At 40.8% G+C, this 23,760-nt stretch overlaps 1 protein-coding gene across 1 annotated transcript in view; it reads left to right on the top strand.

The window, feature by feature from the left end:
• Positions 1-23,150, top strand: part of TEX11 (testis expressed 11) — a 404,765-nt gene extending 381,615 nt beyond the window's left edge. The window contains exons 29-30 of the mRNA XM_003272686.3: positions 22,103-22,267; positions 22,914-23,150. Of these exons, the coding sequence (XP_003272734.1) occupies positions 22,103-22,267; positions 22,914-23,006 (258 nt within the window). The 3' untranslated portion in view covers positions 23,007-23,150. The remainder of the gene's footprint in view (positions 1-22,102; positions 22,268-22,913) is intronic.
• Positions 23,151-23,760: the final 610 nt, after the last annotated feature.

The following is a 23,760-nucleotide window of genomic DNA, read 5'->3' as shown; positions in this document are numbered from 1 at the left end:
ATTTTTCTTTTCTGTGCAGGTTTATTCAGTGGTTTTAAAATTAGGTTTCTTGAGGTATAATTTACATATCATAAAATTCACCCATGGCTTGTGCACAATTTGGTGAATTTATAGAGTTGTGCAACTATCATTACAATCCAGTGTTTTTTAATTTTAAAAATGTTTTATTTTTAATTTTTGTGGGTACATAGCGGTGTATATATTTATGGGGTACATGAGATTTTTTGGTACGGGCATATAATGCATAATAATCATATCAGGATAAATGGGGTATCCATCACCTCAAGCATTTATCATTTGTGTTATAAGGAATTCAATAATACTTTTAGTTTTTAAAAATGTACAATTAAATTATTGTTGATTATAATCACCCTGTTGTGCTATTAAGTACAGATCTTATTCATTCTATTTTTCGTACCTATTAACCATTTCCACATTTCCCCCACCCCTCCTCTGGTAGCCATCACTCTACTCTTTCTCTCCCCAACAGTTCAATTATTTTAATTTTTAGCTTTCACAAATAAGTGAGAACATGGGAAGTTTTTGTGTGTGTGTGTGCTGGGCTTATTTCACTCAACATACTGACCTCCAGTTCCATCCATGTTGTTGCAAGTGACTGGATCTTATTCTTTTTTATGGCTGAATCATACTCCATTGTGTATAAGTACCACATTTTCTTTATCCATTCATCTGTTGATGGACACTTAGGTTGCTTGCAAATCTTAGCTATTGTAAACAGTGCTGCAACAAACATAGGAGTGCAAATACCTCTTTGATATACTGATTTCCTTTCTTTTGAGTATGTATCCAGTAGTGGGATTGCTGGATCATACAGTAACTCAATTTTTAGTATTTTGAGGAACCTCTGAACTGTTCTCCATAGTGGTTGTACTAATTTACTTTCCCACCAACAGTGTGCGAGGGTTCCCTTTTCTCCACATCCTCACCAGCACTTGCTATTATTGCCTGTCTTTTGGATATAAGCCATTTTAACTGGGGTGAGATGATATGTCATTGTAGTTTTGATTTGCGGTTCTCTGATGATCAGTGATGGTAAGTACCTTTTCATATGCCTGTTTGCCATTTGTATGTCTTCTTTTGAGAAATGTCTATTCAGATCTTTTCCTTATTTTAAAACTCGATTATTAGATTTTTTTCCTATAGAATTGTTTGAGCTCTCTATATATTCTGGTTATTAATCCCTTATCAGAGGGGTAGTATGTAAATATTTTCTCTTATTCTCTAGGTTGTCTCTTCACTTTGTTGATTGTTTCCTTTGCTGTGCAGAAGCTTTTTAGCTTGATGTGATCCCATTTGTCCATTTTTGATTTGGTTGCCCATACTTGTAGGATATTGCTCAAGGAAGCTTTGCCTACTCCAATATCCTGGAGAGCTTTCCCAGTATTTTCTTGTAGTAGTTTCATAGTTTGAGGTGTTGGATTTAAGTCTTTAATCCATTTTGATTTGATCTTTGTATAAGGCAAGACATAGGGATCTCAAGTTTCCTCCTGCATGTGGATATCCAGTTTTCCCAGCACCATTTATTGAAGATACTCTCCTTTCCCCAAAGTATGTTCTTGGCACCTTTGTCAAAAATGAGTTCACTGTAGATGTATGGATTTATTTCTGGGTTTGCTATTCTGTTCCACTGTGTTGAGCTGCCTGGGGCTGGAGGAGGGGTGATACAAGCAACCTTGTGGCCACTACCACTGGGACTGTGCTGGTCAGTCCTGAAGCCAGCACAGCACTGGGTCTCACCCAAGGCCCACTGTAACCACTACCTGGCTACCACCTATGTTTGCTCAAGGCCTTAGGGCTCTACAATCAGCAGGTGGTGAAGCCAGCCAGGCTGTGTCCTTCCCTTCAGGGCAGCGACTTCCCCCTGGCCCCAGAGATGACATGCAGGAGCCAGGGCCTGGAGTCAGAAACCCTAGAAATCTACCTAGTGCTCTATTCTACTGCAGCTTCGCTGGTATCCAAACCACAAGACAAAGTCCTTCCCACTCTTTCCTCTCTCCACACGCAGAAGAGTCTCTCCCCGTGGCCACCACCATCAGGTGGTGTGGGGAGTTCTGCCGGGCTACTGCCAGTGTTCACTTAAGGCCCAAGGGCTCTGCAATCAGCTTGTGGTGAGTGCTGCCAGGCCTGGGACTCATACTTCAGAGAAGTGGGCTCCTCTCTGGCCCAGGACAGGTACAGAAATGCCATCCAAGAGCCAAGGCCTGGAACTGGGGACCCTAGGAGCCCACTTGGTGCTCTAACCCACTGTGGCTGAGTGGATATCTAAGCTGCAATACAAAATTCTCTTTACTCTTCCCTCTGCTTTTCTCAAGCAGAAGGAGTCTCTCCTCATAGCCACCACAGCTGGGAATGTACTGGGTCACAACTGAAGCCAGCATGTCTGAGTCTCACCTAAGGCCCACAGTATGTACTACCTGGCTACTGCTGCTGATCATTGAGAGCCAAAGTGCTATTTAGTCAGCAGGTGATGAATCCTGCCGAGACTGGGTCCTTCCCTTCAAGGCAGTGGGTACCCTTTAGCCCAAGGTGTGTCTCAAAATGTTATCTGGGAACTAGGGCCTGGAATGGGGCCCTCATAACTATGCCAAGTGCCCTATCCTACTGTGGCTGAGCTGGTATCCAAGATGCAAGACAAAGTCCCCCTTAAGCTTCCCTCTCCTCTCCTGTAGTGGAAGGAAGGGGTCTGTTTTGGAGCTGCAAACTGCACTGCCTGGGGTTGAGGGAGGGGTCGTGCAATCACTCCCTTGGCTGCCCTGGCTGGTGTTTCACTAGGTCGCATGTCCCCCAGATGCACTGGCTCCAAGCCCAGCACTGCACTAGGATTTGCCCAGGAGTTGCAGTCCTTGTGGCCTAGACTGCCTCTCAAATTTATTTAGAACCCCAGAGCACTTTAGCTCTCAGTGGCAAGGCTTGTTGGAACTCAAGTTCCAACTACTGGGATGGACAATTGCTCTCTAGCTAGGGCTGGTCTAAATACTCCCTCCATGAGCATCAGTTGAGTTCTGCCCAGTGTTACTTTCCGCTGTGACAGGGCAGCACTGAGTTCCAAGCAAGATCCCACAATCACTGTGCTCTCCCTTCCCCAATCACCAGATTCGCCATGCCATGCAGCCACTGTTGGGGCATAGGAGAGGGGTGGCATTGGCAATTCAAGATTGTCTTTCCTACACTCTTCAGTGGCTCTTTCAGTGATACGAAGTTAAAACCAGGTGCTGTGATCACTCACCTGATTTTTTATTCTTTTTTAAAAATTTTATTAGTATTATACTTTAAGTTTTAGGGTACATGTGCACAACGTGCAGGTTTGTTACATATGTATACATGTGCCATGTTGGTGTGCTGCACCCATTAACTCGTCATTTAGCATTAGGTATATCTCCTAATGCTATCCCTCCCCCCTCCCCCCACCCCACAACAGTCCCCGGAGTGTGATGTTCCCCTTCCTGTGTCCATGTGTTCTCATTGTTCAATTCCCACCTATGAGTGAGAATATGCGGTGTTTGGTTTTTTGTCCTTGCAATAGTTTGCTGAGAATGATGGTTTCCATCTTCATCCATGTCCCTACAAAGGACATGAACTCATCATTGTTTATGGCTGCATAGTATTCCATGGTGTATATGTGCCACATTTTCTTAATCTAGTCTATCATTGCTGGACATTTGGGTTGGTTCCAAGTCTTTCCTATTGTGAACAGTGCTGCAGTAAACATACGTGTGCATGTGTCTTTATAGCAGCATGATTTATAATCCTTTGGGTATATACCCAGTAATGGGATGGCTGGGTCAAATGGTATTTCTAGTTCTAGATCCCTGAGGAATCGCCACACTGACTTCCACAATGGTTGAACTAGTTTACAGTCCCACCAACAGTGTAAAAGTGTTCCTATTTCTCCACATCCTCTCCAGCACCTGTTGTTTCCTGACTTTTTAATGATGGCCATTCTAACTGGTGTGAGATGGTATCCCATTGTGGTTTTGATTTGCATTTCTGTGATGGCCAGTGATGATGAGCATTTTTTCATGTGCTTTTTGGCTGCATAAATGTCTTCTTTTGAGAAGTGTCTGTTCATATCCTTTGCCCACTTTTTGATGGAGTTTTTTTTCTTATTTTTATTTTTCTTTTTTTATTATTATTATTATACTTCAAGTTTTAGGGTACATGTGCACAATGTGCAGGTTTGTTACATATGTATCCATGTGCCACGTTGGTGTGCTGCACCCATTAACTCGTCATTTAGCATTAGGTATATCTCCTAATGCTATCCCTCCCCCCTCCCCCCACCCCACAACAGTCCCTGGAGTGTGATGTTCCCCTTCCTGTGTCCATGTGTTCTCATTGTTCAATTCCCACCTATGAGTGAGAACATGCGGTATTTGGTTTTTTGTCCTTGTGATAGTTTACTGAGAATGATGGTTTCCAGTTTCATCCATGTCCCTATAAAGGACATGAACTCATCATTTTTTCTTGTAAATTTGTTTGAGTTCATTGTAGATTCTGAATATTAGCCCTTTGTCAGATGAGTAGGTTGCAAAAATTTTCTCCCATTCTGTAGGTTGCCTGTTCACTCTGATGGTAGTTTCTTTTGCTGTGCAGAAGCTCTTTAGTTTAATTAGATCCCATTTGTCTGATTTTTTATTCTTAATTTTTGTGTAGATAGTTATTAAATTTGGTGTTCCTGCAGAGAGGATGATTGGTGGAGGCTTCTATTCAGCCATCTTGCTCTGTCCTTCCTCCCACAATCCAGTTTTAGAACGTTTCCATTACCCGAGAAATGTTCCCCTTGCCCATTTGCAGACAATTCTTGCTCCCACCTTCAGCTCCAGGCAACCACAGATCCACTTTCTGTCTCTGTATATGTTCTCTTTCTGGACACATCATATAAATGAAATTATGTAATACGTGGCCTCTTGTGTCTGGCTTATTTCATTGAGCATAACGTTTTTGAGGTTCATCCATGTTGTGGCATTGTCAGTATTCCGTTCCTTTTTTTTTTGCTGAATAATATCCTAGTGAATGGATATAACACACTTTGTTTATCCATTGATCAGTTCATAGATATTTGAGTTGTTTCCACTTTTTGGCTATCATGAGTAATGCTGCTATAAATATTCATGTGCAAGTGTTTTTGTGAACATATGTGTTTAATTCTCTTGAATATATAACTAGGAATGGAATTGTTGGGTCAGCAGGTAACTCTATGTTTAACTTTTGGAGGAGCTGCAGTCTGTTTGCCAAAGTGGCCATACCATTTTACATTTTCACTAGCAGTGTATGAGGATTCCAGTTTCTCTACATTCTCAACACTTGCTATTGTTCATCTTTTCTTTTTTTGTTATAGCCGTCCCAGTGGGTGTGGAGTGGTAGCTCATTGTGGTTTTGATTTATATTTCCTTGATGGCTAATGGTGGTGATCATTTTTTCATGTACTTATTGACTGTTTGTATATTGTGTTTGGATAAATGTCTATTCAATTATTTTCCCATTTTTAAAATGGAATTTTTTATTGAGGTATAAGAGTTCTTTATATATTCTGGATACAAGTCCTTTACCAGATATATGATTTGTAGGTATTTTCTTCTAGTCTCTGGCTTGTCTTTTCATTTTCTTAACGGTATCATTTGAAGAGCCAAAGTTTTTAATTTTGATGAAATCCAATTTATCAATTTTTTCTTTTGTGGGTAGTGTTTTGGTCATGCTGAGAAATCTTTGCCCAACCCACGTTTACAAAGATTTTTTCCTGCGTGTTTTTGTAGAAGTTTTATACTTTTATCTCTGACATGCAGCTCTATGATTCATTTTAAATTTTGTTATAGTGTGAGGTAAGGGTCTAAATGCTGTTTTGTTTGTTTGCTGTTGCATATTAGTATCACTCCTCTGCTGTTTGACTTCAGTTTTCACATTTGTAAAGTGGGAATAATACCTGATCTGACTCTCCCACACTGGGGTTGTAAGGATCAATGAAAATAATGTATGTTTTGTAAACTTTAACAGCTTGTACACATGTAAGGCAGTATTGTTATTATAAGAGAGCTATAAAACATTAAGAACACTACATGCCTTGCTTAAAGTTACACAGAAAGTCATTATTTGAGTCCATGTTAATATCTGAGGATCCTGACTTCTCTTGACTCAACTACTTCTTAATATATAAATATAGTCATGTGCCACGTAATGACATTTCATAATATATAGTGGTGGTCCTGTAAGATTATAATGGAGCTGAAAAATTCCTGTCACCTAGTGACATCATAGCCATCATAAGGCAACACATTACTCACATGTTTGTGGTGATGCCAGTGTTAACAAAACCTACTGAACTGCCAGTCATATAAAAGTACAGCACATACATTAGATACAGTCCATAATTCTTGTTAATGATATAACAAATTACTATGTTACTGTTTCATGTATTTACTATACTTTTTTCATTATTTTAGAGTATATTCCTTTTACTTATAAAAGAAAGTTAAAACTGTAAGGCAGCTTCAGGCAGGTCCTTCAGGAGATATTCCAGAAAATGGCATTATCATCCTAGGAAATGACAGCTCCATGTATGTTTTGCCCAAGAAGCCTTTCCAGCAGGACAAGATGTGGAGGTGGGAGACAGTGATATTGATGATCCTGGCCCTGGGTAGGCCTAGGTTAATGTATGTGTTTAAAACAAAAAGTTTTAAAAGTTTTTAAAAAAAATTAAAAATAGGAAAACGTTTATACAATAAGGATATAAAGAAAATATTTTTGTACAACTGTATAATAAGTTTGTGTTTTAAGCTAAATGTTATTACAAAAGAGTCAGAAAGTTGGGGTTTTTTTGTTTTGTTTTTGTTTTTTTGAGACAGAGTCTTGCTCTGTCACCCAGGCTGGAGTGCCATGGTGCAATCTTGGCTCACTGCAACATCTGCCTCCCGGGTTCAAGCAGTTTTCCTGCTTCAGCCTCCCAAATAGCTGAGACTATAGGTGCACGCCACCACACCCGGCTAATTTTTGTATTTTTAGTGGAGACGAGGTTTCACCACATTGGCCAGGCTGCCCTCAAACTCCTGACCTCAAGTGATTGTCCCACTTCAGCCTCCCAGAGTGCTGGGATTACAGGCGTGAGCTAGCATGACTGGCCAAAAAAAATTTTTTTTAATTGAAAAGGTTTTTCTTGTTTTTGTTTTTTTGATTTTTTGGTTTTTTTTGTTTTTGTTTTTTGTTTTTGAGATGGAGTCTCGCTGTCACTGATGCTGGAGTGTGAAGGCACAATCTCGGCTCACTGCAACCTCTGCCTCCCAGGCTCAAGTGATTCTCCTGCCTCAGCCTCCCAAGTAGCTGGGATTACAGGCGTGTGCCACCACATCTGGCTAATTTTGTATTTTTAGTAGAGACAGGGTTTCACCATGTTGGTCAGGCTGGTCTCGAACTCCTGACCTCAAGTGATCCATCCTCCTCGGCCTCCCGACCTCAAGTGATCCATCCTTCTCGGCCTCCCAAAGTGCTGGGATTACAGTTTATAAAGGAAAAAAGTTGCAGTAAGACAAGGTCAATTTATATTTATATATTTTTTGAGACAAAGTCTCTCTGTGTCATCCAGGCTGCAGTGCAGTGGCATGATATCAGCTCCCTGCAGCTTTGACCTCCCAGGTACAATCAATCCTCCCACCTCAGCCGCCTGAGTAGCTGGGACCACACGTGCGCACCACCACACCCGGCTAATTTGTTTGTATTTTTAGTAGAGACAGGATTTCACCATGTTGCCCAGGCTGGTCTCAAACTCAGGTTCAAGTAATCTGCTCAAGTAATCTGCCCACCTTGGTCTCCCAAAGTGCTGAGAATACAGGTGTGAGCCACCACGCCTGGCCAAAGTTAATTTATTATTAAGAAAGAAAAATACCCTTTAATAAATTGAGCGCAGCTTAGGCATACAGTGTTTATAAAGTCTGCAGTAATGTACAAGAATGTCCTACACCTTCATGTTCACTCACCACTCACTCACTGACTCACCCAGAGCAACTTGTAGTCCTGCAAGCTCTATTCATGGTAAGTGCCCTATACAGGAGTACCATTTTTTATCTTTCATACCACACTTTTCCTCTACCATTTCTATGTTTAGATACACAAATACTTACCATTGGGTTACAGTTGCCTACAGTAGTCAGTAGAGCCACCTGCTGTATGGGTTTGTAGCCTAGGAGCAATGGGCTTTACCATATCGCCTAGGTGTGTAGGAGGCTATACCATATAAGTTTGTGTAAGGACACTCTATGATATTCACACAATGACGAAATCACCTAATGATACATTTCTCAGCTTGTGTCCCCATTGTGAAGTGAGACATGACTATCTGCAAATCACAACAGATGGTGGAACATTATAGCAGGGTGACAATCTGATACAAACTAGCATTGACTTACCAAAGCCTAGAATTCTCCTGGAGATGTGTAATTATGGCCTGTGTGAATTTAAGTTTAAAAATAAAAACTTCAACATTGGACATTTGGATTATATATTTTACTGTCTTCTCGGATGAATAGGAAATTCTATTTCTAAGCCATGAGCCTCATCTGGACCTTTCAGGTGTGTTTGCCATAGTGACCAATACAAACTGAAATTAGATTGTACTATAACTCCAAGTTGGTCAATTTCCATAGTCTCTCTATAAGGCCAAAATTTCTCTGTGCATTTTGTTTTTGCCACTTTCATTCTGTCCAATATATTGCAGTTCCAATTCTCTGGCTCTTGGGTTACCTGTTAGAGAGCTTAATGTTTTTCTACTTTTCTCATGAGTTTCCCATCCATTTATTGCTCATCCCCTGAAACATGACTGGATAGTTAGCTTTTTAATGCAGTGATTAATTTATTTTTTTAAATTTTTTATTTTTATTTATTTATTTATTTTTATTTATTTTTTTTTTTTTTTTGAGACAGAGTCTTGCTCTGTCACCCAGGCTGGAGTGCAGTGGCACGAACTCGGCTCACTGCAAGCTCTGCTTCCCAGGTTCACGCCATTCTCCTGCCTCAGCCTCCCAAGTAGCTGGGACTACAGGTGTCCTCCACCATGCCTGGCTAATTTTTTTGTATTTTTAGTAGAGACGGGATTTCACCGTATTAGCCAGGATGGTCTTGATCTCCTGACCTCGTGATCCGCCCGCCTCAGCCTCCCAAAGTGCTGGGATTACAGGCATGAGCCACGGCACCCGGCCTGCAATGATTAATTTAATAACCCTCTTGGCTCTTTATATTATATATGTTGCTTTTTCCTGTTTGATTGAATGTGCCGTGCATCTCCTTTGTTTTAAATGCTTGGGAGAAAATTCTGCCTTTGTTTGATTGACTTTTTTAATGACCAGTCACTCATTCATTATTCACTGAGCAGATAACCTTTATCAAGTGCCTCCACACACTGGCAAAATGGCTATCATACAAATATAAAACCTCATGCCTCACAATATTATGCTTTAGACTGAGCAGAGTACTCTTACATCCACTCTCTCGTACAACCTCCAACAGCAATTATATGAAGTGGACAATGCTGCTATTGTTATCCCTAATTTATCAATGAGGGAATTTTAAGATTCAAAAAGTCAAGTTACCGATTTACCTAAGGTCATTCATGACTAATAAGTGAGAGTCAGGACTAGAATGCAGGTCTTCTGAGCTCCTGTCTTAGTCAATTCGGGCTGCTATAACAAAAATACCATAGAGTAGGTGGCTCATAAACAACAGAAATTTATTTCTCACAGTTTGGGAGGATAGAAAGTCCAAGATCAAGACACTGGCAGATTCAGTGTCCGGTGAGGGTCCGCTTCCCCATAGACGGTCCTTTCTGACTGTAAGCTCACATGGCAGAAGGGGTAAAGGAGCTCTCTAGGGTCTCTTTTATAAGGGCACTAATCCTATTCATGAGAGCTCTGCTCTTATGACCTTATCACCTCCCAAAAGCCCCACCTCCTAATATCATCACCTTGGAGGTTAGGATTTTAACATACTAATTTTGAGGGAACACAAACATTCAGTCCATTGCACGTCGACTACAGGGGTGTTTCCACTAGAAGTGTGTGGCTTCTTTACCAGTTCTTGCTAGGAAATTTTAGTTTAAAGAAGCTCAAGTTGATATTTAGAAGCTAGTGGTAATGAAAAAGCAGGGAGATGACTCCCAGGCTTAAGCAGACAAACCTATCAACCTATGTAGATTCATATTCTAGATAATTTGTAAGAAGAAGTCGATTGTTCAGGTTTTTTAAAATCAAAATTTTATGTTGAAATAATTGTAGATTTACACGCAGTTGTAAGAAATAACACAGAGAGATCTCGTGTACTCTTTTTATTGTTTGTTTCTGAGACAGAGTCTCACTCTGTCACCCAGGCTGGAGTGCAGTGACGCCATCTCGGCTCACTGCAACCTCCGCCTCCTAGGTTCAAGCGATTCTCATGCCTCAGCCTCCCGAGTAGCTGGGACTACAAGCACATGCCACCATGCCTGGCTAAATTTTTTTGTATTTTCAGTAGAGATAGGTTTACACCATGTTGGACAGGCTGATCTCGAACTTCTGGCCTCAAGTGATCTGCTCACCTTGGCCTCCCAAAATGCTCATGTACTCTTTACCCAGTTTCCCCCAATGATAACAAAACTATAGTACAATACCACAGTCAAGATATTGGCATTATCACAATCAAGACATAGAGCATTGCATTTCTGTCACCACAAGTATTCCTCATGTTTTGTTTGTATAGCCCCCATACTCTTCTCTCCCACTCTCAGCTCCTCCTTAAACCCTGAAAACCACAAATCTATTACCAATTTCTATAATTTTGTCATTTCAAGCACGTCATATAAATGTGATCAAACAGTATATAGCTTTTGAGATTTGGAATCATACAGTACATAACTTTTTGAGATTGGCTTCTTTTGAGACAGGGTCTTGCTCTGTCACCCAGGCTAGAGTGCAGTGAAGCTGATCATAGCTCAGCCTCAGCCCCTCAGGCTTAAGCAATCCTCCCACCTCAACTCCCTGAGTAGCTGGGACCACAGGCATGCACCACCAAGCCGAGCTAATTTTTTAATTTTTTTGTAGAGATGGTCTCAAACTCCTGGACTAAGCGATCCTCCCTCCTTGGCCTCCCAAAGTGCTGGGATTATAGGCAGGAGCCACCACACCTGGCCAAGATTGGTTCTTTTCACTTAGCATAATTCTCTAGATTCATCAAGTCATTGTTTGTTACAAAAGGACAAATATCGTATTCTTCTATTTATATGAAGTACCCAGAGTGGTCAAATTCATAGAGATGGACACCTGCAGGGGAGGCTCCCCAGGAAGAGCTGACTGGGTGTTTAATGGCGTCTTCTTGCAGGCTCAAGATTGACCTCAGCTTGGAGTCACTGGGCTTGAGCTTCTATTTCCCAGTCAGGGGTGTTCACTCAGTTTTACATGAGAAAATACTCAGTGTTTGAAGAATCCAGCAAAATTACTCAAACTCAGTGTTTATGGAAGGGAATAAAATAGTAAGGCATTTACATTTTATATCTCCATAAACAAGCAAAAGTGTCTATGTCTTTCAGACAACAAACATGTCATTTAACTATCTCCATAATAAAAAAATTATTTAATAAACAATTAAAAAAAAAGAAAGTAAAGTGGTTGTCACCAAGGACTGGGGTTATTATATAATAGGTACAGACCTTTAGCTTTGCAAGATGAAACTGGTTCTGGAGATGGATGGTAGTGATGGTAGCACAACAATGTTAATGTACTTAATGCCACTGAACTGTTCACTTAAAATGATTAAGATGGTTAAATTTTGTGCTATATGTATTTTACCCCATTTTTTAAGTCATAGAAAAGAATCTTTGTCAGGTATTGTAACATTTCTGTCATCTCAGTGTTGGCATCAATTCATTGTCTTTTTTCATTATTTGAGATCTTCCTGGTTATTGGTATAATGAGTAAATTTGTTAAACCTGGACAATTTCATATTTTGTTCTGAGACTCTGGATCTCATTTAAACCTTCTGTTTTAACTTGGTTTCTCTGATCTGCTTTAGCAAGAGAGTGGGCCCAGCCTTGTTACTTCCAGGTAGAGGTAGAAACAAGCCTAAGTTTCTAACTTGGCCTCCATCGTTGATACTCAAGGTAGAGGACTCCTTTTTACTACTGGTCCCTTGGCTAGAGACAGCAGACTTTTCTTGGGGCTTTTTTCCTTTTTTTCTTTTTGGGTCTATGTCTGTTGGCATCTCTAGCACCAAGTTTGGGGTATATGAAGCAAAAAGAAAACCCAGAGAACTTATCACTGTGTCAATCCTTGGCTCCAAGGTCTTCCCTTTCTCTACACCTTTCAGAGGTTTCTTATGTTTGTTTTATGTATAATGTTCAGGAGTTAGTTCTATTTAGCAGGAAGAATAGGGATAAGTACATCTATTCCATCTCATGGAAGTGGAAATTTCTTGGTTCGTTTTTAAGAATATACAAAGACTTAAATAATGGTGGGGGGGAAACCTACACTTAAAGAGAAGGGACAAACCTAATCCTCACAGCTGATGTCAGAGTCACAGAGTCACAAAGGCGTTTTGTAACCAAGAAGCCCAGAAGAACACAGACTCTTTCCTTTTACAAAGGAAGCTAAGGTGATTCAGACTACTTAGCTACATTCTCTAAGAGTTTGCTTCTCAAAGTGTGATCAGCATCCCCTAGGAGCTTGTTAGAAGTATGGAATCTTAGGCCCCAGACCTACTGAATCAGTCTGCATTTTAACTATATTTCCGGCCGGGCATGGTGGCTCACGCCTGTAATCCTAGCACTTTGGGAGGCCGAGGCGGATGGATTACTTGAGGTCAGAATTTGAAACCAGCCTGGCTATCATAGTGAAACCCTGTCTCTACTAAAATTACAAAAGTTAGCCGGGCGTGGTGGTAGGCGCCTGTAATCCCAGCTACTTGGAAGGCTGAGGCAGAAGAATCGCTTGAACCTAGGAGGTGGAGGTTGCAGTGAGCCAAGATCACACCACTGCACTCCAGCTTGGGCAACAGAGTAAGACTCCATCTTAAAATTATATTATATATATGTATATTTCCAAGTGTCTTGTATGCACATTAAAGTTTGAGAAGGTCATTTATCAGTATCTTTTGTCTCGTTTGGCCTTCTACTAGTTCAATTTCATCTCAGTTCCTACTTCTGCCAATCTTATATAAGTTCATAGATTAGGCAATTGGGATCTAAAGGAAATATAAGGTAAAGCTTCATTCAAAGACTGAGAAAATTTAGAACTGGAAACTAATGATCTTTGCAGTTACCTAATTTAAGCTCATTATTTTGCAAATTGAGGCATTGAAAGGTTAAATATCTGACACAAGGTCATACCACTATATAATGGCAAAGCTAAAAATTGCAGCCGTGTTATTTCTTCATAGGACAATTGTCCTTGGGCTTTCTTTCATCTATTTTTTAATAAAATTTTTTTAATTGAGAGGAGGTCTTGCTGTGTTGCCCAGGCTGGTCTCAAATTCCTGGGCTCAAGCAATCCTCCTGCCATGTCCTCTCAAAGTGCTGGGATTACAGGTGTGAGCCCCTGCACCCAGCCTTCTTTCATCTAAATCTTCCTCCTTCCAAGCCTCACATCTCCCTGAGACTGGAATTGAGGTTCATACAAAGGCATCTTTTAGTCAGACTTTGGTATTGTGTCTCTCCTACAGCTTTGTAGTTTCCTAATTGGTCTCTGGCTCTTTCTTCTCTTCTCCATTTTTTCCTGTGCAGCCCTATCAAATATATCTCCCTAAAACACAACCTTTGCTCTATCACTCCCTTTCCCTCAAATCTTTTAACAACTCTGTATTTCCCAAATCCTTACCTAGACCCTTAAGGCTATCTATCCATAACCTCGTTGAACCACCAAAACAAGACAGAGTTTTTCCCAGGCAATAGTCAATATTCTCTTTATCATCAACCTTCATCTCCTTCTCTCCCTTCTTCTTAGAACAAAGCAGAATCTTCCCTGAAGAAAACGTGTCCCTCACTACCAATTTTTATGGAGGTCTCATCTTTTCTAACTCCCTGTTTCTCAACAGAAGGGACTAAATTACCTGGATCTTTGCTCCATGGTGGCACTTTGTTCTACTTACATACCACCTTCCTACTGTTTCTCTTCACTTAAAACCTATATCTCTTAATCACCAACGTTGTCATGTCCTGGACCCACCTTTTCCTTCCTTGATAACTTCGTTATTTATTATCCTAAGCGACTTTGGCATCCATGTTAGCAATTCTTGTACCTCACAGTTTCCGTTTTATACCTTTTAGCCACTGTCTACATCCCATATAAGCCACCCACTGTGGCACTGCTCCACCTTCAAGATTGGTAACTAATGCAACACTTTTCTATTGAGTATAATCTCCCTTACTTCCCCATATCTATTCTCTGTTCTCACTTGAACTTCAAATCACTCATCTTTTCCCACTCTATTATAGTCCAGTCTAACTACCTTTTTTCTTTTTCTCTTTCTTTTCTTTTCTTTCTTTCTCTTTTCTTTATTTATTTGCTTCCTTCCTTCTTCCCTCCCTTCCTTCCTCCCCTTCCTTCTCTCTTTCTATCTTCTTTTGATTATTCCTGCTGTTTCATTTTTTTTCCAAATGTTTCATTTTTTTTCCAAATCTGGTACCTTGCCACCATCAGTTCTTCTGCTCCTCATCTTGAGCAGCAGAGGCACTAAAGAAAGTTACAGAACCATCTAGATCTGGTCCAGTACAGATTCGTTCTGTTAAGCTTTCAACGACTTCTCATTGCTGCTCAGAAATACCTTTATTCCTGTCAACTTTTTGGCAAACTCAAGTAAAGTGGCTGCTTCAAACCTTTTCTAATCTCGTAAAAACTTAGACCTACCTCATTCTCCATTAGATGATCTCATCATATCATTTCAGTTGAGAAGATCAAGGGCATCACATATGAGATCCCTCATTGGCCCATGTCTCAACCACAACATTCTACCACTGTACCTATCTACTCACCTTTCCTCTTTTTTCGAAAGAAATTTTCTCAACCTTGCACTGTCAGTTCAATCCCCTTCTACTTCCTGAGGCATTTTACTGCCTGTCCATCATTTTTACTCTCTGTCTACAGATCGTTCCATTCTGCTTTCAAGAATGCATAAGTCTCAAACAAATGGAAATATATACCATGTTCTTGGACAGGAAAGCCTTAACAGTATAAAGTCAGTTTCCCTAAATTCAATGCAATCAATTCAGTTAAAATTAAAATCTCAATAGGATTTTTAATGAAACTTCATAAGATGATTCTAAAATTCTTCCCTAAAAGAGAATGAACCAAAACTTTTTTTTGTAAAAGAACAAGGAAGGACTTGCCTTATCAAATACTTTTAAAACTATAAAATGATATTGATTTTAAAAGTATGGCATTAGTGCAAATATCTACAAAGAGATTAATAGAATAGGACTGAGCCCAGAAGGAGATCCACATATCTATGAGAATTTTGTATGCAATGGGGAAGGTATATCACATCACTGAGGGAACAGTTGGTAAAATGGTATTGAGACAATTTAAAAAACAAAGTTACATCCTTATTTTTAAACTGAGGGGCATTATAGCATAGTGGTTAAGAGAACAGACTTTGGAGCCACATAGCCAGTTCAAATAAATTCTGGATACACCATTTATTAGCTGTATGACTTTGGTCTTATTAATTAATTCTTTATACCTCTGTATCCTCATCTGTAAAATAAATATAATAATAATCTCAGCACTTCGGGAGGCGAAGGCAGGAGTATCGCTTGAGGCCAGGAGTTCAAGACCAGCCTGGCCAACATAGTGAGACCTTGTCTCTGTGAAAAATAAATAAATAAATAAAAGCTAAAAATAGTGCCTGCCTTACAGTATTATTAGTATTAAATAACTTAATATATATAAAGTACTTATAGCAGCACATAGTAAGTACTATGTAAGTGGTAGTATTTTTTTTTGCCTTATACCATGCACAAAAATAAAGTCCAAAAGGAAGAAATAAAGAAAATCCAGATAGATTAAAGAGCTAAACATAAAATCAAAGCTATAAAAGCATTAGGAAAAAACAGAGGAAAGCATTTTTTTAAATCATGGAATGGAGAGGATCCACTCAGAAGCTGTATAAGAAACAAATAGTTTTGGTTACATGAATTAATAAATAGCACAAGATACCACAAAACATTTTAGGCCTGGTGCAGTGGCTCATGCATGTAATCCCAGCATTTTGGGAGGCCGAGGTGGAAGGTTCACTTGAAGCCAGAAGTTTGGGACCAGCCTGGGCAATAAAGTGACACTCTGTCTCTATGAAAAAAAAAAAAAAAAAACCCATAAGTTTTGTGGGGTTTTTTGTGAAATGGAGTTTCACTCCGTCACCCAGGCTGGAGTGCAATGGCATGATGATGGCTCACTGTAGCCTTGACCTCCTGGGCTCAAGAGATCCTCCCACCTCAGCCTCCCAAGTAGCTGAGACTACAGGCACATGCCACTGCACCCAGCTAATTTTTTGTATGTTTGGTAGAGATGCGGTTTCACCATGTCTCCTAGGCTGGTCTCAACATTCTGAGCTCAAGCAACTTACCCTCCTTGGCCTTCCAAAGTGCTGGGATTATAGGCATGAGCCACCACACCCAGGCAGATATGTATTTTGTACTTTGGGTTATAATACAATATTACTTTATTTTATTGTTCATATTGTTCTAGCTTTGAAAAAGTCTGGCAGCTTCCCAGAAGGTTAAACATAGTTACCCTATGACCCAGAAATTCCACTGGTAGGTGTATACCCAAGAGAAATGAAAACATGTGTCCAAAGACTCATAGCAAATGTTCATAGCAAAGTTATTCATATAGCCCAAAATGGAAACAACCTGAATGTCTGTTAGCCAATGAATGGGTAAACAAAATGTGGTATTTCCATTCAACGGAATATTATTTGGCCATTGAAAGGAATGAAGTACTAACACATGCTATAACATGGATAAACCTTGAAAACATGGTAAGTGAAAGATGTCAGTCACAAGGGCCCACATACTGCCTGGCCCCATTTATCTTAAATGTCCAGAAAAGGCCAATCTATAAGAGACAGAAATGAGAGTAGTGGTTGCCCAGGGCTTAGTGGGGTAGAGGGGCAGGTTTAGAGGAAATGGAAGGATGCTGGCTGGGGGCGGGGGGAATGTGGAGCCAATGGGCATGGGCTTTCCTTCTGGAGGAATGAAAATATTCCATAATTGATTGTGGTGATGGTGGCAGAACTCTGTGAATACTGTGAATATACTAAAAACCACCGCATTGTACACTTTAGGTAAACTATGGTATTTTTTTATTGTATCTTAATAAAGCTGATGCACATACTATTTACTTTGGGAATCTATGGAGAACCTAAAAGGACAGGCATTTGTGCTCCAGAATACCTACAATTCAGTTAGAGATCTACGTGGCTGCCATATGTATTAAGATGTTGAGGACAGAGAAAACGGGTTTCAAATATGAGGCCCCAAAAACCATCAGAGCAAACACCTCAGTTTGCTGGCGTTGATTTGTATTACATGTAGGCAAGTCCATGTGGCTTTGAGGTCAGTAGCTGTGTGGATGCATTTCTTTACTGAGGATTAATGATTTTCATAAGCAATGCTGGGCATGAGGGCAACTAATGCAAATTAAAATAAAACTCCAGTGTTCCCTAACTCATTGAATGACACCATCATTCTTCTGGTTGCCCAAGCCAGACATCTAGGAGTCATCCTCAGCACCTCCCTCACTCCCACTTCTAATCTATCACCAAGTACTATCAATTTGACCTCCCAAATATCTCTCAAATTCATCTACTTCCTCCTATCTTTCACCATCAATAACCTAGTTCAAGTTACACACCTTTTATCTCAGCTACTTCAGTGATCTCAGGAACCTTTTAACTGGTCTTGCATCTACTCTTGCTTTCTTCCTTCCTTTCTTTGCCCAGCAACCAAGGTGATCTTTTACTTTTTTTTTTTTTTTTTTTTTTTTTTTTTTGAGACGGAGTCTCGCTCTGTCGCCAGGCTGGAGTGCAGTGGTGCAATCTCGGCTCACTGCAACCTCTGCCTCCCAGGTTCAAGCAATTCTCCTGCCTCAGCCTCCCCAGTAGCTGGGACTACAGGCACCCGCCACCACGCCCAGCTAATTTTTGTATTTTTAGTAGAGATGGGGTTTCACCGTATTGGCCAGGATGGTCTCGATCTCTTGACCTCGTGATCTACCCACCTCGGCCTCCCAAAGTCCTAGGATTACAGGTGTGAGCCACCATGCCCGGCCAATCTTTTACATTTTTGAGTATGCATGACCTTTTGAAATCCTCTTTAGTAGTTTCCCATTGCTCTTAAAATAAAGACCAAAATCTTGAATGTGGTATACAAGATCCTACTAACCTGTCTGTCCTCATCTTGAGCCACTCTTTCCCTCACATTCTGCACTGTCAGCCACACTTTACAAGACCACAAATTACCACCTTCTAGGCAAATATGATGGTCTCTTTTCCCTGGCCTTCATTATTGACCACTGCCTCCTTATTGAAATTCTGTTTTCCTTTGTCCTTTATTTTCTCACCACTCCTCTGCGTTCTTTTCCCTCTTACCACCCAACTATGAACATTTCCAATATTCTCTACTCTTTGCTACTCTGTATTCCATACTGTCCTTTAAGTGAATTAATACACTTTAACTATTACCTGAGTTCCAATCCATATCTGCAACAGCCTGCTTATGTCCACAGTTACCTCAAGCCAACATGTTTAAAATAGAACTTACTGTTGTCTTTATCCCTTATCCCCAGAAACATGTCCTTCAATTTTTTCTTTCAATGATGCCAGCATTCTTTCAGCCGTTCAAACTACAAATCTTAGAGCCATTTTCACTTGACCTGTCATTCCCCATATCAAATCAGTTACGAAGTTCTGTTGATTCTTCCTTTAAATGATTCTTACATCTGTCCATCTAAATTGTCACTATTTTAGTTCTGACCCTCATCACTTCATTCTTAGGTCACACAACTCCCTTTATTTTATTTTTATTTTTATTTATTTTTTTATTTTTTTGAGACAGAATCTTGCCCTGTCGCCCAGGCTGGAGTGCAGTGGCGCGATCTTGGCTCACTTCAAGCTCCGCCTCCCAGGTTCACGCCATTCTCCTGCCTCAGCCTTCTGAGTAGCTGGGACTACAGGTGCCTGCCACCACACCCGGCTAATTTTTTGTATTTTTAGTAGAGACAGGGTTTCACCATGTTAGCCAGGATGTTCTTGATCTCCTGACCTCGTGATCTGCCCGCCTCGGCCTCCCAAAGTGCTGGGATTACAGGCACAAGCCACCACGCCCGGCCTTTATTTTATTTTTTGAGACGGAGTTTGGAGTTTTGCTCTTGTTGCCCAGGCTGGAGTGCAATGGCACGATCTTGGCTCACCACAACCTCCGCCTCCTGGGTTCAAGCGATTCTCCTGCCTCAGCCTCCCAAGTAGCTGGGATTACAGGCATGCACCATCACACCCGGCTATTTTGTATTTTTAGTAGAGATGGGGTTTCTCCGTGTTGGTCAGGCTGGTCTCAAACTCCCAACCTCAGGTGATCTGGCCGCCTTGGCCTCCCAAAGTGCTGGGATTACAGGTGTGAGCCATTGCGCCCAGCCACAACTCCCTTTAAACACGTCTCCCTGTCTGTGTTTTCCCACACGGAGGTCTGTTCTAAACACCACTGGCATTTCTATCTTATTAAAACTACACTTTCATCATATCACTCTCCTTCTCAAAAAGTTTCAGTGCCTTCCCGTTGCCAGCAGGATGAATTTCAAAATCTGAAGCCTGCAATGCAAAAACCCTTAACACTCCAGCCCACAAGATGTTAGCAAACGTTCCACATACTCTGGATTAGACAAAGTTCCATGGTTTCTTTACTGTAAAACTTCCTTAAACTTTCAGTGAACTAATGTGCATTATAATGCTCCAAAAGGGTGATATATAGAATGCGGCATTTCCAAAATGTATTTGACTAAAGAACTCTATTTTCATAGACCATCTGTTAACATTTCTCATGACACTAGTGTTCTGAGGAAGAACATTGAGGAAAGGCTTAGGAAGCCCCATCCTACATTTCCAGTCTTATTTCCCGTTAACTCCTCTACATAAATCATCTGCTTAGGCCAAACAACTCTTGGTCTTCCTAAGACATGCTTGTTCTCAAGTACAATCCAAATCTTCATTTATTCTGTTCTACCCACATGGAATGCCCTTCGCTTTCTCTGAATATCTATATTTTTCTTTTTAATTGAGATTTAGTTCATATATCATAAAACTCACACCAAGGTATACAGTTCAGTGAGTTATAGTATATTCACAAGATTGTGCAACCATCACCATTATCTAATTCTAGAACATTTTCATCATCCCCCAAAGAAACTCTATACCCATTAGCAGTCCCTCCCCATACCTCCCGTCCCCAGCCCCTGCAGCCACAAACCTCCTTTCTGTCTCTATGGCTTTGCCTATTCTGCACATTTCACACAATCTCTGTATATGTAGATCCTACTCATCTACCCTAAGATCCTGTTTGTTTGTTTGTTTAAGTCATTTTTTTCATTCATAACATTAAAATCACAACACTCATACCCTGTATCAGACACTGTGCCAAGCAGAGGCAACTGTCATTTTACCTTCAAGGTGCGCCCTGCCTAGTGGGGGAGACAGGCAGTACAGTGTTCAAAGTACTATTATGGTGCTGTGAACAAAGTACCAGAGGGGCAAAGAGGTTTGAGCAATAAATTGTGGAGAGCCAGGGAAATCCTCACTGAGGAGGTGGCATCTGACTGGATGTTGATTCATTTGTTCATTCATTCAGCAAACATCTGTTGTGCCTCTTATGTGCCAGGCACAGTGCTGGACTCTGAAGATACAAAAATGCACAAGAAAAATTCCCTGTACCTCAAGGAACTCAATAGTCTGGAGGAGATAAATACATAGCATTTCAAAACAATATAATATAAGTTATATTAGAGGAAAGGCAAGCTCACTGTGGGAACAGACAACTAACTCTGCTTGTGAATTTGAAGAAAAAGTATAAGTCTACGAAGTGGACAAGGATGAGGGGGTAGTGTTTCAAGCAGAGACTAGACCGCCTCTGACTGGGATATCCTAGTGCTCATTCCTTTAAATGAATGAGAGCACCTAATGTTTGTGTCTCTTAATCACATACCTTGTGAAGTCGTCTTTACATGTGGATGACTTGTGTCCCCAAAAGCATTGCACAACCTTTAGGATAAAAGTTTTGTCTTTTCCCTCTTAGTGCCCTCATTATCATAGTGTTTTATGTAGAGTAATTTCTTTTTGGATCCAAATGAATGAAAGGATGACAGCTGAGACAGCATTCTTGACACTCTCAAAAAGCTGCTGCCTAATGTGTCTCCTATCACATTTCTCCCTTCTGGGGCTTTAACATGAATGCTTTCTTTGTGTTCCATCTCCTATTCAAGAACCAAGAAAGTAGCTTCTTAGACTAATACTTTTCACTATTGCAAAGTACTGTGAAGAAGCAAATATAATCTTGTGATTAGTCATGTTAAAGACCACTGATAAGGCTAAGGGGCCATCTTAGAAATGTGTGCTGTGTTCATAGCTAGGTAGATATTGTTAGCTCTGAAGATGAATATAATTTCTACTCCAAATGTGGACTAATTCTGGTGACAGAAATTAAGAAATTCAATAAAACTGCTTCTTGACAACCTTATCCAAAAAGTAGAGGTAGGTATTAGGGAGGTAATTGACTGAAGACAGAATCAAGGGAAGCCCCAAACAGTATACAGGTTTTTCTCCTGCTTCAGGGAGATTAGGAATCTTTCTAATTCTTTCCTCCAGTCAGAGAGGACCTCGATTTGTGTTTCTTCATGAGATCTTGTTGTGGAACATTCTACAGCTGACAAACTTTCAAAGTGCTCTCCTCCTCCACTCTCCAGGAGCACAGACCTTCCTAAACGTCAGCAGAGCTCCTATTGTTTGTTTAGTAATAAAGGGACATAGCATGGATACAGGTAGTGCCACAATGAACTGTGACAGTAATAACTGCAAAATTTCTGTTCTTGGACTTCAGAAAGACTACCCAGAAATGGAGATTCTCTGGCTGATGGTCAAGTCCTGGAATACTGGAGTACTTATGTTTAGCAGGAGCAAGTATGCATCTGCTGAAAAGTGGTGTGGCCTGGCCTTGCGTTTCCTTGACCACCTTACCTCCTTTAAGGAAAGCTATGAAACTCAGGTGAGGAGGGAGAGGGCTAGGGCAGATGACATGACCTAGGGGGCAAGAGGTTATGGCTGGGCTCTCCACAAGGACTCAACCCCATCCTCCTTGGCTGGGAAAGGATCTTGCTCATTGTTCCTCTCAGTGGTTCCATATAACTTCAAGAATCAGGAGACCACAAACAGTAATTCCTTAGAGCAAAAACCAAGAAGGACAGAGAACAGGGGGAAACTTAAGGATAGCAAATGGAATCTAATTAAGAGGAATGCCAGGAGTGAGCTCTGGAAAGATGCATCACTGTCAGTGCCAGTGCATGTGGGAAAGGACTGGCCTCTGCTCAAAGCAGTAACTGTTGAAAAAGGCATTTTGTCCAGGAACTATTCTCAGTTACAGAGTTCTGGGCCATTGGCTAACCAGGAGAGGTTTGGTGGAGAAAAAGCTTTGTTACCAAATAAGAGCAAAGGATAGTTTATAGTTAAGTATCTTCTCCCTTATAATAGGGGATTCCTTTTCCTCAAGAGAGGACTGTATTTTCTCCCCAAATCTGAGATGCTTCAGATCACCAAAGTAACGGTTAGACTTTCATGCCATCACCATGGGTCTGGGAAGCTTTCCCAAGTTTCCTTTTCCCCTCAAGAAATCTATTTGTTGTTCTCTTTCCCAGATGAATATGCTGTACAGTCAGCTCGTGGAAGCACTGAGTAACAACAAGGGCCCAGTTTTTCATGAACATGGCTACTGGAGCAAGTCAGATTAGGCAAGCTCACGGCCACATGAAGAAGATACATTGTCCTGAGATGCTGACTGTTTGAATTTTTGCCAGAGTTTCTCTTGAGCTTTTGTTTCTGTTTCCTCAGACCCTGTTTTCATGTTGTTGAATAAACTTTCTAAAATAAAAGCATGATGAATTTACTTTGGTGACCAGCTCATTTCTGGGGGACAAATGAATTTTCCAAAGTGCTAAGGATGATATTGAAATAGACCATGTGAGAGCAAGATGGTTTATGCCCCATGTGAACAAAAGAGAATGTTCATCCCAGTTCAACACAGATTGCATTTTATTCCCAAAGTGCTCAAATTCCCAATCCCTGAAGATAACAAAGAATCCCAGACTCTTATTTGGAAGGACCTTAGTGGTCACCAGGGCCAGCATTTATCTGATTCATGAAATCTCTCTCTAACATCCTTGAGAATCTGTTGCCCAGTTTCTAACAGAACTTATCCCAGGCCAGGCGTAGTGGCTCGTGCCTGTAATCCTAGCACTTTGAGAGGCCGAGGTGGGCAGATCACCTGAGGCCAGGAGTTCAAGACCAGCCTGGCCAACATGGCAAAACTCCATCTCTACTAAAAATACAAAAAAAAATTAGCCAGGCATGGTGGCACATGCCTGTAGTCCCAGCTACTCGGGAGGCTGAGGCAGGAGAACCATTTGAACCCAGGAGGCAGAGGTTGCAGTGAGCTGAGATCGAGCCACTGTACTCCAGCCTAGATGACAGAGCAAGACTCCATCT

Source organism: Nomascus leucogenys, chromosome X (genome assembly GCF_006542625.1).
Source record: "Nomascus leucogenys isolate Asia chromosome X, Asia_NLE_v1, whole genome shotgun sequence".
Classification (NCBI taxonomy): Eukaryota; Metazoa; Chordata; class Mammalia; order Primates; family Hylobatidae; genus Nomascus; species Nomascus leucogenys.
The sequence above is the reverse complement of the archived record's forward strand: the minus strand, read 5'-3'. Positions and strand labels throughout refer to the sequence as shown.